At 38.5% G+C, this 19,640-nt stretch overlaps 1 protein-coding gene and 1 pseudogene across 3 annotated transcripts in view; one reads left to right on the top strand and one right to left on the bottom strand.

The window, feature by feature from the left end:
* Positions 1–19,640, bottom strand: part of BCLAF3 (BCLAF1 and THRAP3 family member 3) — a 122,632-nt gene that overhangs the window by 12,158 nt on the left and 90,834 nt on the right. For all 3 annotated transcript variants that reach the window (XM_036745898.1, XM_036745897.1, XM_036745899.1), the window contains exon 12: positions 15,333–15,488. In XM_036745898.1, the coding sequence (XP_036601793.1) occupies positions 15,333–15,488 (156 nt within the window). The remainder of the gene's footprint in view (positions 1–15,332; positions 15,489–19,640) is intronic.
* On the top strand, positions 17,881–18,105 carry LOC118838555 (annotated as a pseudogene).

Raw genomic sequence — 19,640 nt, 5'->3', positions numbered from 1 at the left:
ATTTTATAATATCTATAGTAACTTTAAATGGAGTCTCCCTTTCTATCTCTTGCTGTCAGGCTTTGTTAGAAATATATAGAAATGCTGATGATTTGTGGGGGTTAATTTTATATGCTGCAACTTTGCCAAAGTTGTTTGTTATTTCAAGCCATTTTTTACTTGATTCTCTAAGTAAATCATCATCTGCAAAGTGATAGCTTTTTCTTCTTTGCCTGTTCTAATTCCTTCAATTTCTTTTTTCTTCTCTTATCACTAAAGCTAACATTTCTAGCACCAAATTGAGTAATAGGGGTGATAATGGACAATTTTGTTTCATACCCAATCCTTTTGGAAATGCTTCTAGCTTGTCCCTATTATATATAATGCTTGCTGATAGTTTTAGGTAGATGCTACTTATCATTTTAAGGAAGACTCCATCTATTCCTATGCTCTCTAGTGTTTTTAACAGGAATGGATGTTGTATTTTGTCGAAAACTTTTTCCGTGTCTACTGAGATAATCATATGATTTGTTAGTTTTGTTGGTGATACGGTCAATTATGCTGATAGTTTTCCTAAAATTGAACCAGCTCTGCATTCCTGGTATAAATCCTACCTTGTCATAGTGTATTATTCTCCTGTTAAATTGCTGTAATCACTTTGCTAATATTTTATTTAATTTTTTTGCATTCATATTCATTAGAGAAGTCTGTAATTTTCTTCCTGCTTTGGTTCTTCCTGGTTTAGGTATTACTACCTATTTATATCATAAAAAGGAATTTGGCAGGATTCCTTCTTAGCCTATTTTTCCAAGTAGTTTATACAGTACTAGAACTAATTGTTCTTTAAATGCTTGATAGAATTCACTTGTAAATCCATCTGGACCTGTAGATTTTTTCCTTAGGGAGTTCATTGATGGCTTGTTCAATTTCTTTTTCTGAAATGGGGTTAAGTATTTTATTTCGTCTTCTGTTAACCTGGGCAATTTATATTGTGGTAAATATTCATCTGTTTCACTAAGATTGTCCAATTTATTGGCATAGAGCTGGGCAAAATAGCTCCTAATTATTGTTTTCATTTTCTCTTCATTAGGGTAGTGAATTCACCCTTTTCATTTTTGATACTGATAATTTGGTTTTCTTCTTTTTTTTTACAACCAAATAAACCAAAGGTTTATCTATTTATTGATTTTCTCATAAAACCAGCTCTTAATTTTTAGTAGTTTTCTTAATTTCAACTTTGTTAATCTCTCCTTTGGTTTTCAAAATTTCTAATGTGGTATTTAATTGACGACGTTTAATTTGTTCTTTTTCTACCTTTTTTAGTTGCATGCCCAATTCACTGATTTCCTCTTCCTCTATTTTATTCATGTAAGCATTTAGAAATATAAAACTTCCCCTAGGAACTGCTTTTGCTGCATCTAAGTTTTGGTAGGTTGTCTACTAATTATCGTCGTTCTCTTGGATGAAGATACTGTTTCTATGATTTGTCTGACCCACTTACTCGTTAGGATTATTTAGTTTACAATTAATTTTTAGTCTACCTTTTGATGGCCCTTTATTACATGTAATTTTTGTTACATTATGATTTGAAAATGTTGCATTTAATATTTCTGCCTTTCTGCACTAAACTGTAAGTTAGTTTTTATGCCTTAATACATGGCCAATTTTTGTGTAGGTGTGCCACACACTGCTGAGAAAAAGGTATATTCCTATCCCCATTCAATTTTCAACAGAGGTCCACCATATCTAACCTTTCTAAAACTCTATTCACCCCCTGAACTTCTTTCTTGTTTATTTGGTGGTTAGATTCAGTTAGTTCTGAGAGAGGAAGGTTGAGGTCCCCCACTAGTATAGTGTTGCTGTCTATTTCTTCCTGCAATTCCCCTAACTTCTCCTCTAAGAATCTGGATGCTGTATCATTTGGTGCATATATGATTAGATCTCTTTTTGCTTTGTCTGAGATCAGGATTGCGACCCCTGCCTTTGTTTTTCCTTCAGCTGAAGCATATTATATTCTACTCCAGCCTTTTACCTTTACTGTGAGTATCCCTGTTTCAAATACGTTTCTTGTAAATAACATACTGTAGGATTGTGGTTTGTAATCCACTCTGCCATCTGCTTCTTTTATGGGAGAGTATATCCCATTCCCATTCCCAGTTATGATTATCTGTGTCTTTATGCTTTCCTCTCTCTTTCCCTCCTCACTAGAGTTTTGCTTTTTACCACCACCTCCCTCAATCTGCACTTCCTTCTATCAACCCCTCCCTTTTCTTTCCCTTTTCTCCTACTACTTCTTCCCTTCCTTCCATCCACCCCTCCCTCTTCCCTCCTCTTTTCCCTCCCACTTCCTATAGGGCAAATTAGATTTCTATACCTGAGCATGTTATTCCCTCTTTGAGACAAATAGGATGAAAGGGTTCAAACAATGCTCATCTCCCTCACTTCTTTCCCTCTATTGTAACAGGTCTTTCTGCTTCTTCATGTGATGTAATTTACCCCTTTCTGCTTCCTTCTTTCCTTTTCTCCCATAACAATCCCTTTTCACCACTTAGATTTATCATCACATCAAAGTGAACTTAAACCAATGCCTTCTATGTATATCTCTTCTAAATGTCATAATAAAGATACAGTTCTCAAGAGTTACAAGTATCATCTTCCTATGTAGGGATGTAAACGGTTTGACCTTACTGAATAACATTTTTTTTTCTTCTTTTACCTGTTTATGTCTCTCTAGAGACCTGTATTTGAAGATCAAACTTTCCATTGAGCTCTGGTCTTTTCATCAAAAAGGTTTGGAAGTCCCCTATTTCACTGAATGTCCATCTCCTCCCCTGAAAGATTATGCTCAATTTTGCTGGGTAGTTGATCCCTGGTTGTAATCCAAGCTCCTTTACCTTACGGAATATCGTATTCCAAGCCCTCCAATCTTTCAATTTAGAAGCTGCAAGGGCCTGTGTAATCCAGACTGTAGTTCCATTATATTTAAATTGTTTCTTTCTGGCCGCTTGCAGTATTTTCTCCTTGCCCTGACAATTCTGGAATTTGGCTACATTAGTCCTTGGCATTTTCAATTTGGGATCTCTTTGAGGAAGTGATCGGTAGATTCTTTGGATGACTAACTTGCCTTCTGGTTCTAGGACCTCAGGGCAGTTTTCCTGGATGTTTTCTTGAAAGATGCTGTCCAGGCTCTTTACTTGACAATTTCAGGTAGACCAGTAATTCTTACATTACCTCTCCTGGATCTATTTTCCAGGTCCAGGTTTTTTCCAATGAGTATTTTACATTTTCTCCTATTTTTTCAATCTTTAGATTTTGTTTGACTGATTCTTGATATTTCAGAGTCATTAGCTGTCACTTGCCTAATTCTAATCTTTAACAAATTGTTTTCTTCCATTAGCAAATGTTTTCTGACTGATTCTGACAAATGTTTCATACGTACTTTCAGCGCGCTTTAGTTCTTCTTGTCGTGGCAGTGGATTTGTAGCAGTTAAACTTCTGTACGAGTTTATTGTAATTGGTGTTAATACCGTTTTCTTCGTTGCTTCCATATGGTGTATGAGCAAGGCAATAATCAATATAGATAATAATTTTTAAAATGTCTATATGGTGCTGTATCGCAAAATATAGGAGACTCTCCACATAGAAGGTAGAAGTATTAAACCATTTATTCAGACACCAAATAATCAGATCCCGTAACCAATAAGTCCATCCCAACATAATAGCAATCTTATTCTCACACCAGTAAGTCCACATACAGTGTCCTGCTGTTGACACTTGCCTGCTCCACCACTCTGGGGCTCAGGATCTACTGCTGTTTTGCTGAGATGGGGCTTGCTGGGATGCCTCCCATCCTGTACTGCTCTCCTTCCACTACAGCAAGGACCTTTCCTGTTAATCCCCCAGCCTCCTAGGCTAAAAGACTGCATAACCCCATCTTTCTATTGATTCTCCTGTTCCAAGATTTTTCCTGTGGCAATATTTTCTGGAGTTCTTGAGGTGAATAAGGGAGGGTGGGACAATTCACTGCCTGCTCTGCCATCTTGGCTCCTGGAAGTCTTGCAAACATTTTATTTAAGATTTTTACTTTAGTATTCATTAGAGAAATTGGTCTGTTTTCTGTTTTTGTTCTTGGTAGTTTAGGTATCAAAACCATATTTGTTTCATAAAAAGCATTTGGTATGACTTGACTTATTTTTTCAAATAGTTCACACAGCATTGGAATTAGCTACTCTTTAAATGTTTGGTAGAACCAACTTGTAAATTCATCCGGTCCTGGGTTTTTTGTTCCACTCTTAGGGAGCTCATTTATTGCTTTTTAAATTTATTTTTTCTAAGATAAGGTCAAGTATTCCATTTCCTCTTCTAATCTGGGCAATATTTTTCTTGTTATGCATTTCATTTAGTGTCAGTTTTATTGGCATAAAGTTGGGCAAAATAGCTAATGACTGCTTTTTAAATGGTGGTAATTTGGGTTTCTTATTTTAAAAAAGTCAAATTATTCAATGATTTATCTACTTTGTTAATTTTTTTAAATAAAACCAAATTTGTGTTATTTACTTCATTATTTTTTTGCTTTCAACTTTATTACTCTCTCCTTTGATTTTCTGTTTTGATGTTTAATTGGAAATAATTTGTTGTTTTCCTAGTTTTTTTTAGTTGCACGTCCAATTCCTTAATCTGCTCTTTCTCTTCTTTACCGGTGAAAGCACTTAACAGAGATCCATTCACCCGTAAATACTGGTTTGGCTGCACCCCGCATGCCACCTCACTGTTGTTTTATCTTTAATAAAATTGTTTCCACGAACTGTTTTATGAACTACTCGGTTGTAAAAACTAGATATTTTTTTCCTCCAGTTTTTAATCTAAACCAGTTCAGACTGAGTGCAGGTTTCAAGAGTCGCTCACTTCCTACCTTCATACTTCTCTCCACTGTATAACTTCCTCGCAGGCCTCGTCCATGAAATAATTTCCTCCCTTCTCCCAGTGCCTGTTCAGTCTTCTTTTGAGATTCCAACGTAACAGACTCAAAACACGTTCCCTCTAAGTGTTGTTATTGAGCTGTGTCAGTCATGTCTGACTTTTTGTGATCCTGTTTTGGGAGGTTTTCTTGACAAAAATACTGCAGTGGTTTGCCATTCCCTTCTCTACCTCATTTTATCGATAAACAAAATGAGGAAAACAGGCTCAAGTGACTCAAGTGTCATAAAACTATTAAGTGTCTACGACCAGATTTGAACTCAGGAAGAGAAGTTTTCTTGATTCCAAGCCCAACGCTCTATGCACTGTGCCACCTCGTTGTCCCTCTAGACTCCCTCTAGCCGCCCTAGTGATGCTAAGTTCTTAGGGGTTTTCATTTGTCATCTTCCCAAATAGGAATGGAAACAGTTTAACTATTTCCTTATAATTTCTTTTTTTGCTCGAGTTTACCTTTTTTGTTTCTCAAGTACTTTGCTTGAATGGCAAAATTTTTTATTTAGTTCTGGTCTTTGAATTAGCAATTCTTCAAAATCCTCCATTTCATTAAACACCATTTTTTCCCCTGTAGGATGACACTCATGTTTTGCTGGGTAGGTTATTTTTAGTTGTAATCCTAGCTCTTTTGCCTTTCAGAGTATCGTATTCCAAGCTCTTTGCTCCTCTATCATGAAAACTGCTAAATCTTATGTGATCCTTAATGTGACTCCACAGTATTTGAATTCTTTCCAGCTACTTGAAATATTTTCTTCTTGCGAGGATTTTGGCTATAATATTCTAGATGGTTCTCATTTTGGGATTTCTTTCAGGAATTGACCGATGGATTCTTCCAATTTCTACTTTGCCCTCTGGTTCTAAGATATCAGGGCAGTTTTCCTCTATGGTTTCTTGAAATGTAATGTCTAGATTCTTTTTTATTTGTTTATGGCTTTCAGGTATTTTAATGATTCTTAATTTATCTCTCCTTGATGTATTTTTCTAGGTCAGTATTTCCCCAAGAGATTTCATATTTTTAAAATTCTTTTATCTTTGTTTTCTTGTTTCTTGATTTTTGGAGTCGTAAGCTTGACCAATTCTAATTTTTTAGGAATTATTTTCTTCAGTGCAGGTTTTTATGTCTGTTACCAAGCTACTCATTCTTTAATATTCTTGCATTGAAGCCATTACTTTTCCCAATTATTCATTTTTCTTTCTCTTTTAAAAGACTCTCTCTTTAGCGCTTTAAGGAATTCCTGTTGGGCTTGTGTCCAAATAGCATTTTTCTTTGAGGCTTTCCCTGTAAATGTTTTCAAGTCATCATCTTCTTCTAAGTTTGTGTCTTGAACTTCCCTCTTTCCATAGTACCTTTTTATAGTCAAGTTCATTTTTTTCTTATTTACTCTTTTAACCAGCCTACTTCTTGACTCTATACTTTATTATAGTAGAGTTAGTTTGGGCTCTGCTTACTTAGGGGCCAGGGGATGACTGGCTTGAGCTTCTGTATTTTTATTTTATGTCTTTCTGTTACTTTTGTAGACCAATGGGGGCTTCTAAGTTTTCAGTGCTTCCTAAGTGATGTGACCTTGAAAGAGGACTCTGCATTGCTTCCTGGTCTATGTTCTGCTCCTTACACAGAAAGGGCCCCTGCTCCCTCAACCACTCTTCTCTGCCCTGGAATTATGACTCTGAACTGTGTCTGTAGATCTCCCAGCATCTTCTTACAGTGCTGCAGGCTGGAAAAATTATTCACTGTGATTTATTTTTCTGGACTGTTCTGCTCAGAATTTATTCTGGAATGTTTTCTAGGTCATAGCAGAAGAGGTTTTAAGGGAAGTGAAGTTGCTACTTATCCCATCTTGACTACACTGCAAAAAAATATTTTCATGGGATATTTGGTCATCATGTACTGTAATACTAATAAAAATTTGCAAAAAGACAACTATGAAAAAACATATGTACCACCACTGTTTGCTAAGGATGAAAAGGTAAAGAAATTATGAACAAGAACTTGATAATCAATTTTCCAAGTTAAATCCACATACATTCTGATATACAGTGACCTCAGTGCAAAGGTGGGATTAGGGGAGAATTAGAAGAATGTATGAAGAAATGTTGTTTAGGAAATGGGAATGATAGGGGCCAAGAGACTAACTCTTATCTTTATATCAAAGACAGTATCTTCCAGGAAAGAATTAGTAGGTGTCAAATGTGCCATGTATCAAATTAATTACATTACATTTTAATGGGCAAGAATAACCATGTTATTTATGTGGAAGTTAACGGAATCAGCTATATACAGTCAATTTAATTGTCAACACAAAGATGAGGATTATTAAGGCAAAAAATGAGGAAAAGATGTTGAAAATGGAACCAACTCAATTCTGAACTATTTAAACTCATAATTAGTAATGAAAAATGGTAACTGGACAATAGAAATGATATTGACACCAATTACAATAAACTTGTACAGAAATTTAACTGCTACAAATCCACTGTCACGAGAAGAACTAAAGAGCACAGGAAGTACATATAAAATATTTGTCAGAATCAGTCAGAAAACATTTGACTTGTGGAGAAGCAGAGATAGATGGACACCATAGGTAAGACCGGTTTGTAATATAAACTCATTGGTAAAATCTTGAGGGTGGGGGCAGAGCCAAGATGGCAGCTGGAAAGCAAGGACTTGTGTGAGCTCCCACCCAGGTCCTCCAAACACCTATAAAAAATGGCTCTGAACAAATTCTAGAACTGCGGAACCCACAAAATAGCAAAGGGAAGTAGGGCTCCAGAACAGCCTGGATGGTCGCGGGGTAAGGTCTATCGCGCACAGAGCTGGGAGCGGGGTGCAGCACAGCAGAGCCCTGGGTGCGCTGTGCCTGGACCAACGAGAGCGGGAGCTGGGGGAACAGGTCCCAGTGCCCTAAATCAGTGAGCTGTGGCAGTTATCAGACTTTTCAACTCACAAAGACCAAAGACAACAGAGAAGGTTAGTGGGAAAAGCTGCGGGAGACAGAGTGAAGGAGTTGACGGTTCGGTCACCTCCCCAGGGGCAGCAGAGGTGGTGCAGCTGTGAGGACAGAACAACAGCTGCAGTTGTTTCCAGTCCCAGGCCCAATGGGAGGAATTAAGTGGCAGATCAGAGCAGGAGTGCAGAGCCTGCTGAAGATCTGAGTCAGGTCCGGATTGGTGGTCCCTGGGGGAGGAGGAATGCTGCTGTGGCAGAGCTTGCTGTGAGAAATAGCTCTGAAAACAACAGCGCATCTCCTCAAGCTTGGAACAAAGTACTCTATATTCTAAAAGCAGTCATACCCCAATGAAAAACTCAAGGGCCAAGTAGTTGGTTGGGAACCTGAACAGGCAGTGAAAATGGACTCAGATTCTGACTTGGACTTTGGAATCTTTCTTTGGTGACAAATAAGACCAAAACATACAGCCACAAGAAGTCAACAAACTCAAAGAGCCTACATCAAAAGCCTCCCAGACAAACATGAACTGGTCTCTGGCCATGGAAGAGCTCAAAAAGGATTTGGAAAAGCAAGTTAGAGAAGTAGAGGAAAAATTGGGAAGAGAAATGAGAAGGATGCAAGAAAACCATGAAAAACAAGTCAAAGACTTGCTGAAGGAGACCCAAAAAAATACTGAAGAAAACAACACCTTAAAAAATAGACTAAGTCGAATGGCAAAAGAGCTCCAAAAAGCCAATGAGGAGAAGAATGTCTTGAAAGGCAGAATTAGCCAAATGGAAAAGGAGGTCCAAAAGATCAATGAAGAAAATACTACCTTAAAAATCAGATTGGAGCAAGCAGAAGCTAGTGACTTTATGAGAAATCAAGAAATTATAAAACAGAACCAAAGGAATGAAAAAGTGGAAGACAATATGAAATATCTCACTGGAAAAACCACTGACCTGGAAAATAGATCCAGGAGAGATAATTTAAAAATTATTGGACTACTTGAAAGCCATGACCAAAAAAAGAGCGTAGATATCATCTTTCAAGAAATTATCAAGGAGGACTGCCCTGATATTCTAGAGCCAGAGGGTAAAATAGAAATTGAAAGAATCCACCGATCGCCTCCTCAAATAGATCCCAGAAAGAAAACTCCTAGGAATATTGCTGCCAAATTCCAGAGCTCCCAGATGAAGGAGAAAATACTGCAAGCAGCCAGAAAGAAACAATTTGAGTATTGTGGAAACAATATCAGAGTAACACAAGATCTGGCAGCTTCTACATTAAGAGATCGAAGGGCTTAGAATACGATATTCCGGAGGTCAATGGAGCTAGGATTAAAACCTAGAAATCACCTACCCAGCAAAACTGAGTATCATGTTCCAAGGCAAAATATGGACTTTCAATACTCAGTGAAAAGACCAGAGCTGAATAGAAAATTTGACTTTCAAACACAAGAATCAAGAGAAGCATGAAAAGGTAATCAAGAAACAGAAATTGCAAGGGACTTACTAAAGTTGAACTGTTTTGTTTACATTCCTACATGGAAAGATGATCTGTATGATTCATGAGACCTCAGTATTAGGGTAGCTGAAGGGAATATACATATATATACACATACACTATATATATACATTATATATATAGACAGAGGGCACAGGGTGAGTTGCATATGAAGGGATGATATCTAAAAAAAAAAATAAAATTAAGAGATGAGAGAGGGAGAAAGCGAGAGATAGAATGGGATAAATTATCTTGTATAAAAGTGGCAAGAAAAAGCAGTTCTGTTGGGAGGGAAGAGGGGGCAGGTGAGGGGGAATGAGTGAATTTTGCTCTCATCGGATTTGACCTGAGGAGGGAATACCACACACACTCAATTGGGTATCTTACCCCATAGGAAAGAAGGAGGAAGAAGATAAAAATAAGGGGGGATAGAAGGGAGGGCAGATGGGGGAGGAGGTAATCAAAAGTAAACACTTTTGAAAAGGGACAGGGTCAACAGAGAAAATTGGATAAAGGGGGATAGGATAGTTAGGTGCAAAACATTGTTAGTCTTTCACAACATGAGTACTGTGGAAGGGTTTTGCATAATGATACACATGTGGCCTATGTTGAATTGCTTGCCTTCTTAGGGAGGGTGGGTGGGGCAGGAAAAGGGCAGAATTTGGAACTCAAAGTTTTAAAAGAAGATGTTCAAAAAAAAAGTTTTTGCATGCAACTAGAAAGTAAGATATACAGGCAATGGGGCATAGAAATTTATCTTGCCCTGCAAGAAAGTAAGGGAAAAGGGGATGGGGGGGGGGTGACAGAAGGAAGGGCTGATGGGGGAACAGGGCAACCAGAATATATGCCATCTTGGAGTGGGGGAAGGGTGGAAATGGGGAGAAAATTTGTAATTCAAACTCTTGTGAAAATCAGTGCTGAAAACTAAAATATTAAATAAATTAAATTAAAATATAAAAGAAAAAAGAAAAAAGAAAAAAAATCTTGAGAGTGATGACTATGAACAGTATTACTTCACAAAGCAGAAAGGAGTACAGGGTAAAACCTTCCTTTTACAAAGTCTAGCAAAGTATCCCACTAAGCAAAATCATCCCAAACGCATTTAAGGATAAAAATAATAACAAATTAAAGGAAAACTGAAAAGATTTGTGAAGATTACTATTGAAACTGTTTTCCCCCCAAGGACAGTGGAAACACTACAGGTGGACCTTTATATCACAGTCCTGAATGTGCTTATAAGAGGTTAAACTATCATGCACGAAAGACAAGAAAAGCAGCTGGATTGGAGACACGACTGCGAGAGCATTAAGAACCCAAGATGTAAGGTGTCTGAAGAATAGTAAGGTACTACAGAGGCAGAAACAATCTTGGACTGTATGAACACCACCCAGGTGACCCAGAAGAGATCACCAACTCCTTGCCTATTTACTTATACGGTATCACCTGCACAAATGGAAGGCACTTTCACTTACATTGCCAATGACCAAGCAAGTAGTTTTTGCATACAATGCTCAAAAGTGAATGACATCTAAACCATGTAACAACTAGGAAAGAGGGTGGATCCTATTATCCCTCGTGTTTAGAATTGTAGAGTAAAACATTATCTTAAAGGCTCTTTTGCAACAAACTGTTTACCATTCGCTCATCAAAATAATTTCAGTTTCTTTGAAAGAAATAACAGAAATAACCATGTTCTATTAATAGCAACCCTCTGATAAACTCTGCTGAAGTATTGCTATAGGTGTCATCCAATGTAATAGAGAAAAGCCAGAGAGGGTCCAAGATGCAGAAATATTCTCTATGGTTGGTGAGGGCCCCCGGATACTTGTGTGACAATGACACTGAAAAAATGCATCAAGATTTGGAACGGTATAGTCTCCTCGAAGAGACTTATAATCATTTAAGAGAGTTTGGCTTAACCACTCACAGAGAAAAGACCAAGTAAACAGATGAAGACTGTCTATGGCCTATATTACAACATGCATCTGTATGAACATAGGACAGTCAGTAAAGATGGAGAATGAATTGGGCTTAGAATTGAAGAGTCAATAAACAATATTAAGAGTCTTCTAAAGAACAGGATACTGTGTTAAGGTATAGTAATACAAATAAACACAGTTCCTTAGTTTACCTGTCAGATCTATGGAGAAGGGAAGAATTTACGACCAAAAAAGAGATAGAGATTATGAAATGCAAAATGGATGATTTTGATTACATTAAATTGAAAAGTTTTTGCATAAACAAAGCCAATACAACCAAGATTAGAAGGGAAGTAGAAAGCTGGGAAAGAATTTTTACAACCAATGTCTCTGATAAAGGCTTCATTTCTAAAATATAGAGAGAACTGAATGGAAGTTTTAAGAATACAAGTCATTCCCCAATTGACAAATGTTCAAAGGATATGAACAGGCAGTTTTCAGAGCTTTTCTATAGTCATATGAAAATAATGTTCTAAATCACTATTAGATTAGAGAAATGCAAACCAAAACAACTCTGAGGTACCATGTCACACCTACCGGATTGGCTGACATGATAAAACAGGAAAATGATAAATGCTGGAGAAGATGTGGGAAAACTGGAAGACTAATGCACTGTTGGTGGAGCTGTGAACTGATCCAATCATTCTGGAGAGCAATTTGGAACTATACGCAAAGGGCTATAAAGATGTACATACCCTTTGACCAAGCAATACCACTTCTAGGTCTGTAACCCAAAGAGATCATAAAAACAGGAAAAGGACCTACATGTACAAAAATATTTAGAGCAGCTCTTTTTGTGGTGGCAAAGAATTGAAAATTGAGGGGATGTCCATCAATTGGGGAATGGCTGAACAAGTTGTGATATATGAATGTAATGGAGTACTGTTCTTTGATGAAAAATGATGAGCAGGTGGACTTCAGAAAAACCTGTAAAGACTTCTATGAACTGATGCTGAGTGAAATGAGCAGAACCAGGAGAACACTGTACGCAGTAACAGCCACATTATGAGACGACTGACCTTGATAAGACTTAGCTCTGCTGAGCAATGCAAGGATCTAAGACAACTCCAAAAGACTCACGATGGACAATGCCAGCCACATCCAGAGAAAGATCTTGGGAGTCTGAAAGCAGATGGAAGCAGACTATTGGCTCTCCTTTTCTTTTGTTGTTTTGTTTCTTCTTTCTCGTGGTTCCTCCCATTAGTTCTAATCCTTCTTTACATCATGACTAATATGAAAATATGTTTAGTATGAATGCATACGTAGAACCTCTATCAGACTGCTCAGCTCACCGTCTTGGGGACGGGGGAAAGGCAGAAAGTGGGAGAGAAAATTCAAAACTTAAAATCTTATATAAGTGAACGCTGAAAACCGAAAATAAATTACATATAAAAATAATGTGGATCTGTATGGTTAGTGTTTAAGTATCCATAATATTTTGAATAAAATGTATGTTAACCTGAACAAAAAAGACAGTTCCTGACCTCGTGGAGCTTACAGTCTAATGGGGGAAGACAACACACAAAAGGAAACTGAAAAGATGGGGGTACCCAGGTATCTGGGGTGGGAAGGAGGGGGATTTTTGTGCAGCCAGCTGGTGGGAAATAAAGAACTGGATAATCTGAAACTTCTATAAAGGGAAGGCTTTTGGATGAAGGTTGTGCCCCCCACCCCCCAATCAGAGGAAAGGCCACTGAGGTGGTGCTGAGTACCACAGTTGAAGCAATCTCCAGGATGATGACATTTCTGGGGGAAGCATGCTATTAGTGGAGTTGGAAAAACCAAGCAGAATAGCTGGTGGGAAATGCACAGGAGGAGAGCAGGCTGGAATAACTTGGGGGAATTTCAATGCTCTTTTAATGACAACCCCCCCCTCCACCCCGCCCCAAGCTTTCCATGGAAACAAATGCTGACCTTTTTAAAAGCAACATTCCACTAGTGTTATTTCAACGGTCTGTGAAGGACCAAAAATTAAATATCATGCAGAAGGTGATAAAACACATAAACAGTGAGGAGGAGGAGCAAATGTTATCATCAAGGAAAAATACTGCACAAAGAGAAAACGGCCCGCTTGTATGGTAAGGGATGAGAAGAAGTCAGAGTAATCTACTGTCATTCTCACGATGCCAGGAAAAAAGCAACAAAAGCCTCCAACAAACTGGGTGAACCCGCTGTCTCAAACACAGGAGGCTCTAAACAAAGAATCACATAGGACTTGCGGCAGAAGTGAGCACCCTACAGGGCTTCATGCCAGGCCCCACTGAACAGCAGACAGCAGAATTTAGTTCTAGGATGGAATTCATCTAAGCTGATGTAGTAACTGCTAAAGTATCCTAACCTACATGGGTCTCAGTCCCTAAAAATACAGGTCATATAATGAAGAAAATTATTTTTATCATCCATTATGAGGAATTACCCTCTGTGAGAGATGGTGGGTCAATGGGAAGGAAGTTCACTCATCAGGCGCGTACAGATATAATCTGAAGGACAAACCTGGAAAGATTCTGGAATGGACGTTGATGCAAAATTTGCACTTTTTTTTCAAATGAACAAAGCATTAATGTAAATGAACCTCCAGAAAAAAGGCAGGCAATCAGCGGGGAAAATGGAGGCCTGTGCTGGGCCTCTCATGAGAAGGTTTGTACCTTAACCTATCATGAAATCACTTATCCCTACAGTGCCCTGAGGGTTTGTTTCTGATGCACTAAATGACAGGGCATCTGACCACCTAAAGTTCATGTTGTTTTCTGATAAAACACTTGAAGCATAATGTTAGTTTATTGTTCAGATGGACCACAGATAGAGTAGAATAAAGTTATAGGACAGTAACCCAGAGCTAGGAGAGCCAAGGCAAAGGGCTAAAAATGGCATTAGAACCAAGGAGTAGGAGCAGAACAGACCCAAAAGAATACAAAGCAGTTGCATAAACATGTAAAGGGAGCAGTCAATCAGGCAGAAGCCAAATCAGAACAGAATATTCTAACATAGGCAGGGATATGAGAAAATAGCAGCAAGGACAAGTAGGGAGTTCAAGAGGAATCATAAATCCAGAGCAACCGACCAGTTAGTCAAACCCAGGAAGACAGTGAGGAGAACAGAAGCTCACAGAACTACCAGAAACGTGAGGACTCTGAAACTGCAACAAAGCCTGCTTCAGATACGGAACCTCTAACATCGATCTGGCCGTAGCAGTTACTCTTAACTGGCTTCCTTTGACATGGCCATCCTGCCTGTGGCTTGAAAAATTGCCCACAATTATGCCAAAGCACAGGGATTTTAGGCTAAAGGCCGACACAGTGCAACTGCTTCAAGTAGTAAGGACAAAAAGTATCCTCCTGTAAGCTCTGGTGGATCATGGCAGTAATAGGGTAAAGTAGAAAGAAAAAAATTAAATTCACAAGCCATGAAAAAGTATTCTTAAATCCCTCCTATGTGCCAGGTGCTGCAGTAAGTGCTGGAGAGTCAAAGAAAAGTAAAAGACAAATGCTGCCTGCAAGGACTTCATGGGCTAATGGGGTAAAGACAACATATTTAAAAAAAAAAAAAAAACTAGGTGAAGTGAATGATGAAGACTGCAATTGACTGGGTTTCCAAGAATTCTTAATGGTTTAAAATACACTGAAATCATGGACTATTACGTTATGATTAAAGTTGAACAAAACTACATTTTAAATGCTATTTACCGTTTATCCACATTTTGTACAATTTATTTTGCAATCATAATATAAATACCAGAAGATCTAAAGTAAGTTATTCTGTATTTTATTAACATGAGTTGGAGCTAAAAATATTTTATGCTTAAATATTCTTATTATTCGAATTACCCCTTAAATTTATACTCTGCCATGAGAAAAGTTGCTGTATTCAGAAATTTTAATTAAAACCAATTAAATTATTCACGATAAATTCTAATAAATTGAGAGCTTTAGAATCACTTAAAATTGTACAACATGACTTGAATCAAACTAACCTTTTCTTTCTTTAGAAATTCTTCTCTGAATTTATTAGTGGTAAATCCCCTTGAACCAGTAAACCGTAAGCGCTGGTACTTAGCTTGAACATACAAACCCTTCAGTACTAGGCCTGATTTATAATGGGGCTGGAATCTGCCATCTATGAAATTGTTCTGTAAGGAAAAAAAAGACAAAATCAGTTTTAAACTATCCCTAGTCATACTTTTTTGACACAATGATGGAACTGTCATTTTCAAATGTGAGGTATGCAATATTTTGAAATACATAACACATTAGTTTTATCTTCAATAATATCTCCACTTCATCTTTAAAATAATATTTTCAGACATCATCTTGACACAGTCACATTGTTACAGCTAACAGTGGTGTTTAAAGAAAAATGCAACGTAGGATAACTCTGATAGTAAGTACTTCAGATATCCAAAGAATGATCTAATAAGGTGACGCTGAGTTCATTAAAGTTAATTAAAAACAACTTGCCAGGTTCTGTGCAAATAAACTACCACTTCATTGGAAAGACTGTACAAATTTTGACTACGAATTTAAAAAAAATAACTAGCTCACTAGATTATATGGCTTGGAGTCTCAAAAACAATCATTTTATATCCCTATTATATCTATACCTGGTTAAGCTCAAAAATAAACATTTAGTTTTTGATCTCCAAAAAATGTGACCAAAAATCCAATAGACTTTTCTGTATTAATGTTTAAGAACATAGTGACTTTTCTCCCAAAAATACCTAACTGCTGATATCTAATTTTTAAAAAATAATTTTAAACAAAACACTCATTTGAAAAAGATATATCTTGTTGGGAAAGAACATCATCAAGTCATCTCATGACCTGTGAACGTACTGGCAATCCAGCATACTTCGTGCAGTGAATTCCTTCCTTTGTTCTTGCTGGTTTCCAAGATAAAATCAGATTGTGTATCCACAGGAACAAACTCTCAAATAGACTGCTGGGCCAGGAAAAAGGCTGAGGCAAGGACTAGTCAAAGTACACTCACGGAAGGAAAGGGAAGGAGAAAAGTTCTGAACAACCCGAAAGGGACAAAACTGAAGGGCTGGCAAAGGACACTGCTGCGGCCAGCATGTCTGCCCAGAACTACCAACAGGGACCCCTTATAAGAAATACTTTTCAACTCCGTCTCCAAACTAGGGAGAAATGTTCTACTTAAAAAATATCAAAGACAGCAGTAACAAAAATAGTGAGTCAACGCACCTGAGTCTGTTGGCACGTCAAGGCCAATGAGTCTGACCTCATTCTCAGCTTTCAATATCCTGGAAGAATTACAGTGATGGGGGCAGCTAGGTGGCACAGTGAGCAGAGCACCTGAGTTCAAATGCAGCCTCAGACACTTGACACACTGTGTGACCTTGGGCAGGTCACTTAACCCCAATTGCCCTGCCTCACCCTCCAAAAAACAGAATTACAGTGACATTTGGGAGAGTTATGAACTCAATAATCATACATTAAACCAATCAATAATCACATATTAAACACTTATTATGTGCCAGTGCTAGGGATACAAAGAAAGGCAAGAGCTCAAATGGAGGAAACAATATGCAGGCAACTTATGTACAAACAAGATACAAAGGAAGGACACCAGACTTACGGGAGCTTGGCAAAGGCCTCCTACAGAATGTGGGATTTTAGTTGAGATTTTAAGGAAGCCAAGAGATGGAGATAAGAAGAACAAAAGCTTCAGCAAGCAAAAATGCCCAGGTTCAGGAGACAGAGTGCATTGTTTGAGGAACAGCAAGGAGGTCAGTGCTACTTTATCATAAAAAGCAGCATGGGGTGGGGCAAAAGGTGTAAGAAGACTAGAATGACTGGGAGCTGGGTGGTGGGTGGCCAAAGAGAGGATTCTGTAGGGACAGGGAGCCAATGGAATTTCCCGAGTAGGGAGGTGACATGGTTGGACCTGTGCTTTAGCAGAATCACTGTGATGGCTGAGTGGAGGACAGACCTGAGTGGGGAGACTTGTACCAGGCAGACCAACCAGGGAGTTGCTGCAATGGACCAGGTGTGAAGCAACATCAGGGCTTGTACCAGCAGCACGGCAGTATCAGAGGAGAGAAGGGGGCCTATTTATTTTACAGAGGTAAATCAACAGGCCTTGGCAACAGATTGGGAAGATGATGGCACCCTTGACGGCAGTAAGAAATTTTGGAAGGGGGGACAGTTTGGGGAGATAAAGATAATGAGTTCAGTTGCAGACATGTTGACTTTAACACGTCTATAGAATATCTAGTTCTAAATGTCCAACAGGCCATGGGAGATGCAGGACTGGAAGTCAGCAGAGGTTAGGGCTGAATAAGTAGATGAGATTCATCAGCATGACCAAGATAACTGAATCTACAGGCACTGAGGAGATCACCAAGTGAAACAGTATAGAGCGAGGAAAAAAAGGGGGGCCCAGGACAAAGCTCCGCAGACCACCCAAGGTTAGCAGGTGTGACACGGAGGAGACTGATGGGTGTCAGAAATGGTCCTGCTGTAACATCTCTGGACAGGATTTTTCCAAGGACAGCTACAGAGATGACTGATGTAAAAGCTTGAGCTGAGTACGTGGTGGAGTGGGCTGCAAAGGCTCCATGTGGCTTCCGTACTGCAGTGATTCTGGCTCTGACTCCACTGTTTCCAGCAAGTGCAGTACTATCTTGGAAACCGGCAAAGACGATTGAGGCCAGGGAAAAGGAGCAGAAGAAGAAACAGAGACATCAAGAAAATATTGCAAAAGCCAAATGGCTGAAGAAGGACTGAGAGAAAAACTGGGTTAAGAAGAAAACCCTTCTTGATTAGAGAATCTACAGCAAGAGAAAAATCATTCACAATTATGCAGAATTATATTTTTTCTTTTTGAGGGGGGAAGGCAGAGCCATTGGGGTTAAGTGACTTGCCCAAGGTCACACAACTAATAACTGTGTCAAGTGTCTGAGGGCGCATTTGAACTCAGGTCCTCCTGACTCCAGGGCTGGTGCTCTACTCACTGCACCACCTAGCTGCCCCCAAAGTATGCAGAAACACTTGGGTGCTTTTGTTGTATTTTATACCAGTGTTATCTTATCCACCTCAGTCTGACCATGTGAGAAAACTTTAACTCTAGCCTCGATGCTGTAACTAGCAACTTCTCAGCTTGGGTATGAGCTTGTTAGTACCTGCCCACTGACATTTATACCGTAAATTCCTTACAGCTCATTATGCCACAGCTTTATGGGAGCTCACGCGCTAAAGTAAATCTTATGTTAGAGAATAAAATGTTAACTGATGTCTAATGATGGCTTAAGTTTGGGACCCTATTTATGAACAAAGATTTGGAATACTGAAAATTAAGATTTTTTTCTGTACTGGGGGACAGTAAGAATATTCTTCAGCTATTTTTTTTAAAAACAAAACAAAACGAAACAAAACCCTGTTTTCATGACACTTGGATAAATTTATGATTCATTGGGTTGTAATAATTTGCTCCACTGGGGCAGATCTCTTGCCTTGCATGTTTTCCTCATCCTCCACAATTGCTGCTGTTGTTGAGGGGGGAAGGCAGGACAGCTGGGGTTAAGTGACTCACCCAAGGTCACACAGCCAGTAACTGTGTCAAGTGTCTGAGGCTGGATTTGAACTCAGGTCCTCCTGACTCCAGGGCCGATGCTCTACTCACTGCGCCACCTCGCTGCCCCTACAATTGTTGATGTCACCCCATAAATCTTTCAGAAGACCCACCCAATGGGCTCCCTGTTTCCCTCTAGTTCTTTTCATATTGGTGCTTGGCTATCAGCTAGCAGTTTATTGGTGAGTTGGGCTGTCTGTTCTGTCTCCTTTTCTGATTGTGCATGTCCACATGATGTACTTTTATGCCATCCTACATTTGTTTCTTTGATACGGTACCATTTCTGGGAGCAAAACCAAATCTTGATCGAGTAACAGGTCTGATTTCTGTAGTGTTAACATCAACTACATTTGGAAGATCCTGACAATATGATTTAAGACATTTCGTATTCGATTAATTTTAATGCACTATAGAATCGTTCCATGCTTTCTTTTTTGACTGCACAGCATATTATATATTGGTCAAACTGCAATTATAAAGACTGCTATCCCACTGTAGGAATCACCTGCAGAGAAGAATTTAGGATTGCTGTAAATATGCCAGACTTATGAAGATTTGGCTTATTCGTGTGCGTATTGTACATAAGAATGAAATGGTTAAAAAAAGTTTGGTCAGATGATTCTTCAAATATATACTTTTTTATACATTATTTCATTTTAACCTACATGGTGGCAGTCAAGGTCAGTTTCTT

The sequence above is a fragment of the Trichosurus vulpecula genome, chromosome 2 (assembly GCF_011100635.1).
Source record: "Trichosurus vulpecula isolate mTriVul1 chromosome 2, mTriVul1.pri, whole genome shotgun sequence".
NCBI classification, from domain to species: Eukaryota; Metazoa; Chordata; class Mammalia; order Diprotodontia; family Phalangeridae; genus Trichosurus; species Trichosurus vulpecula.
Note: the sequence above shows the minus strand (reverse complement) of the source record. Positions and strands in the feature narration are given on the sequence as shown.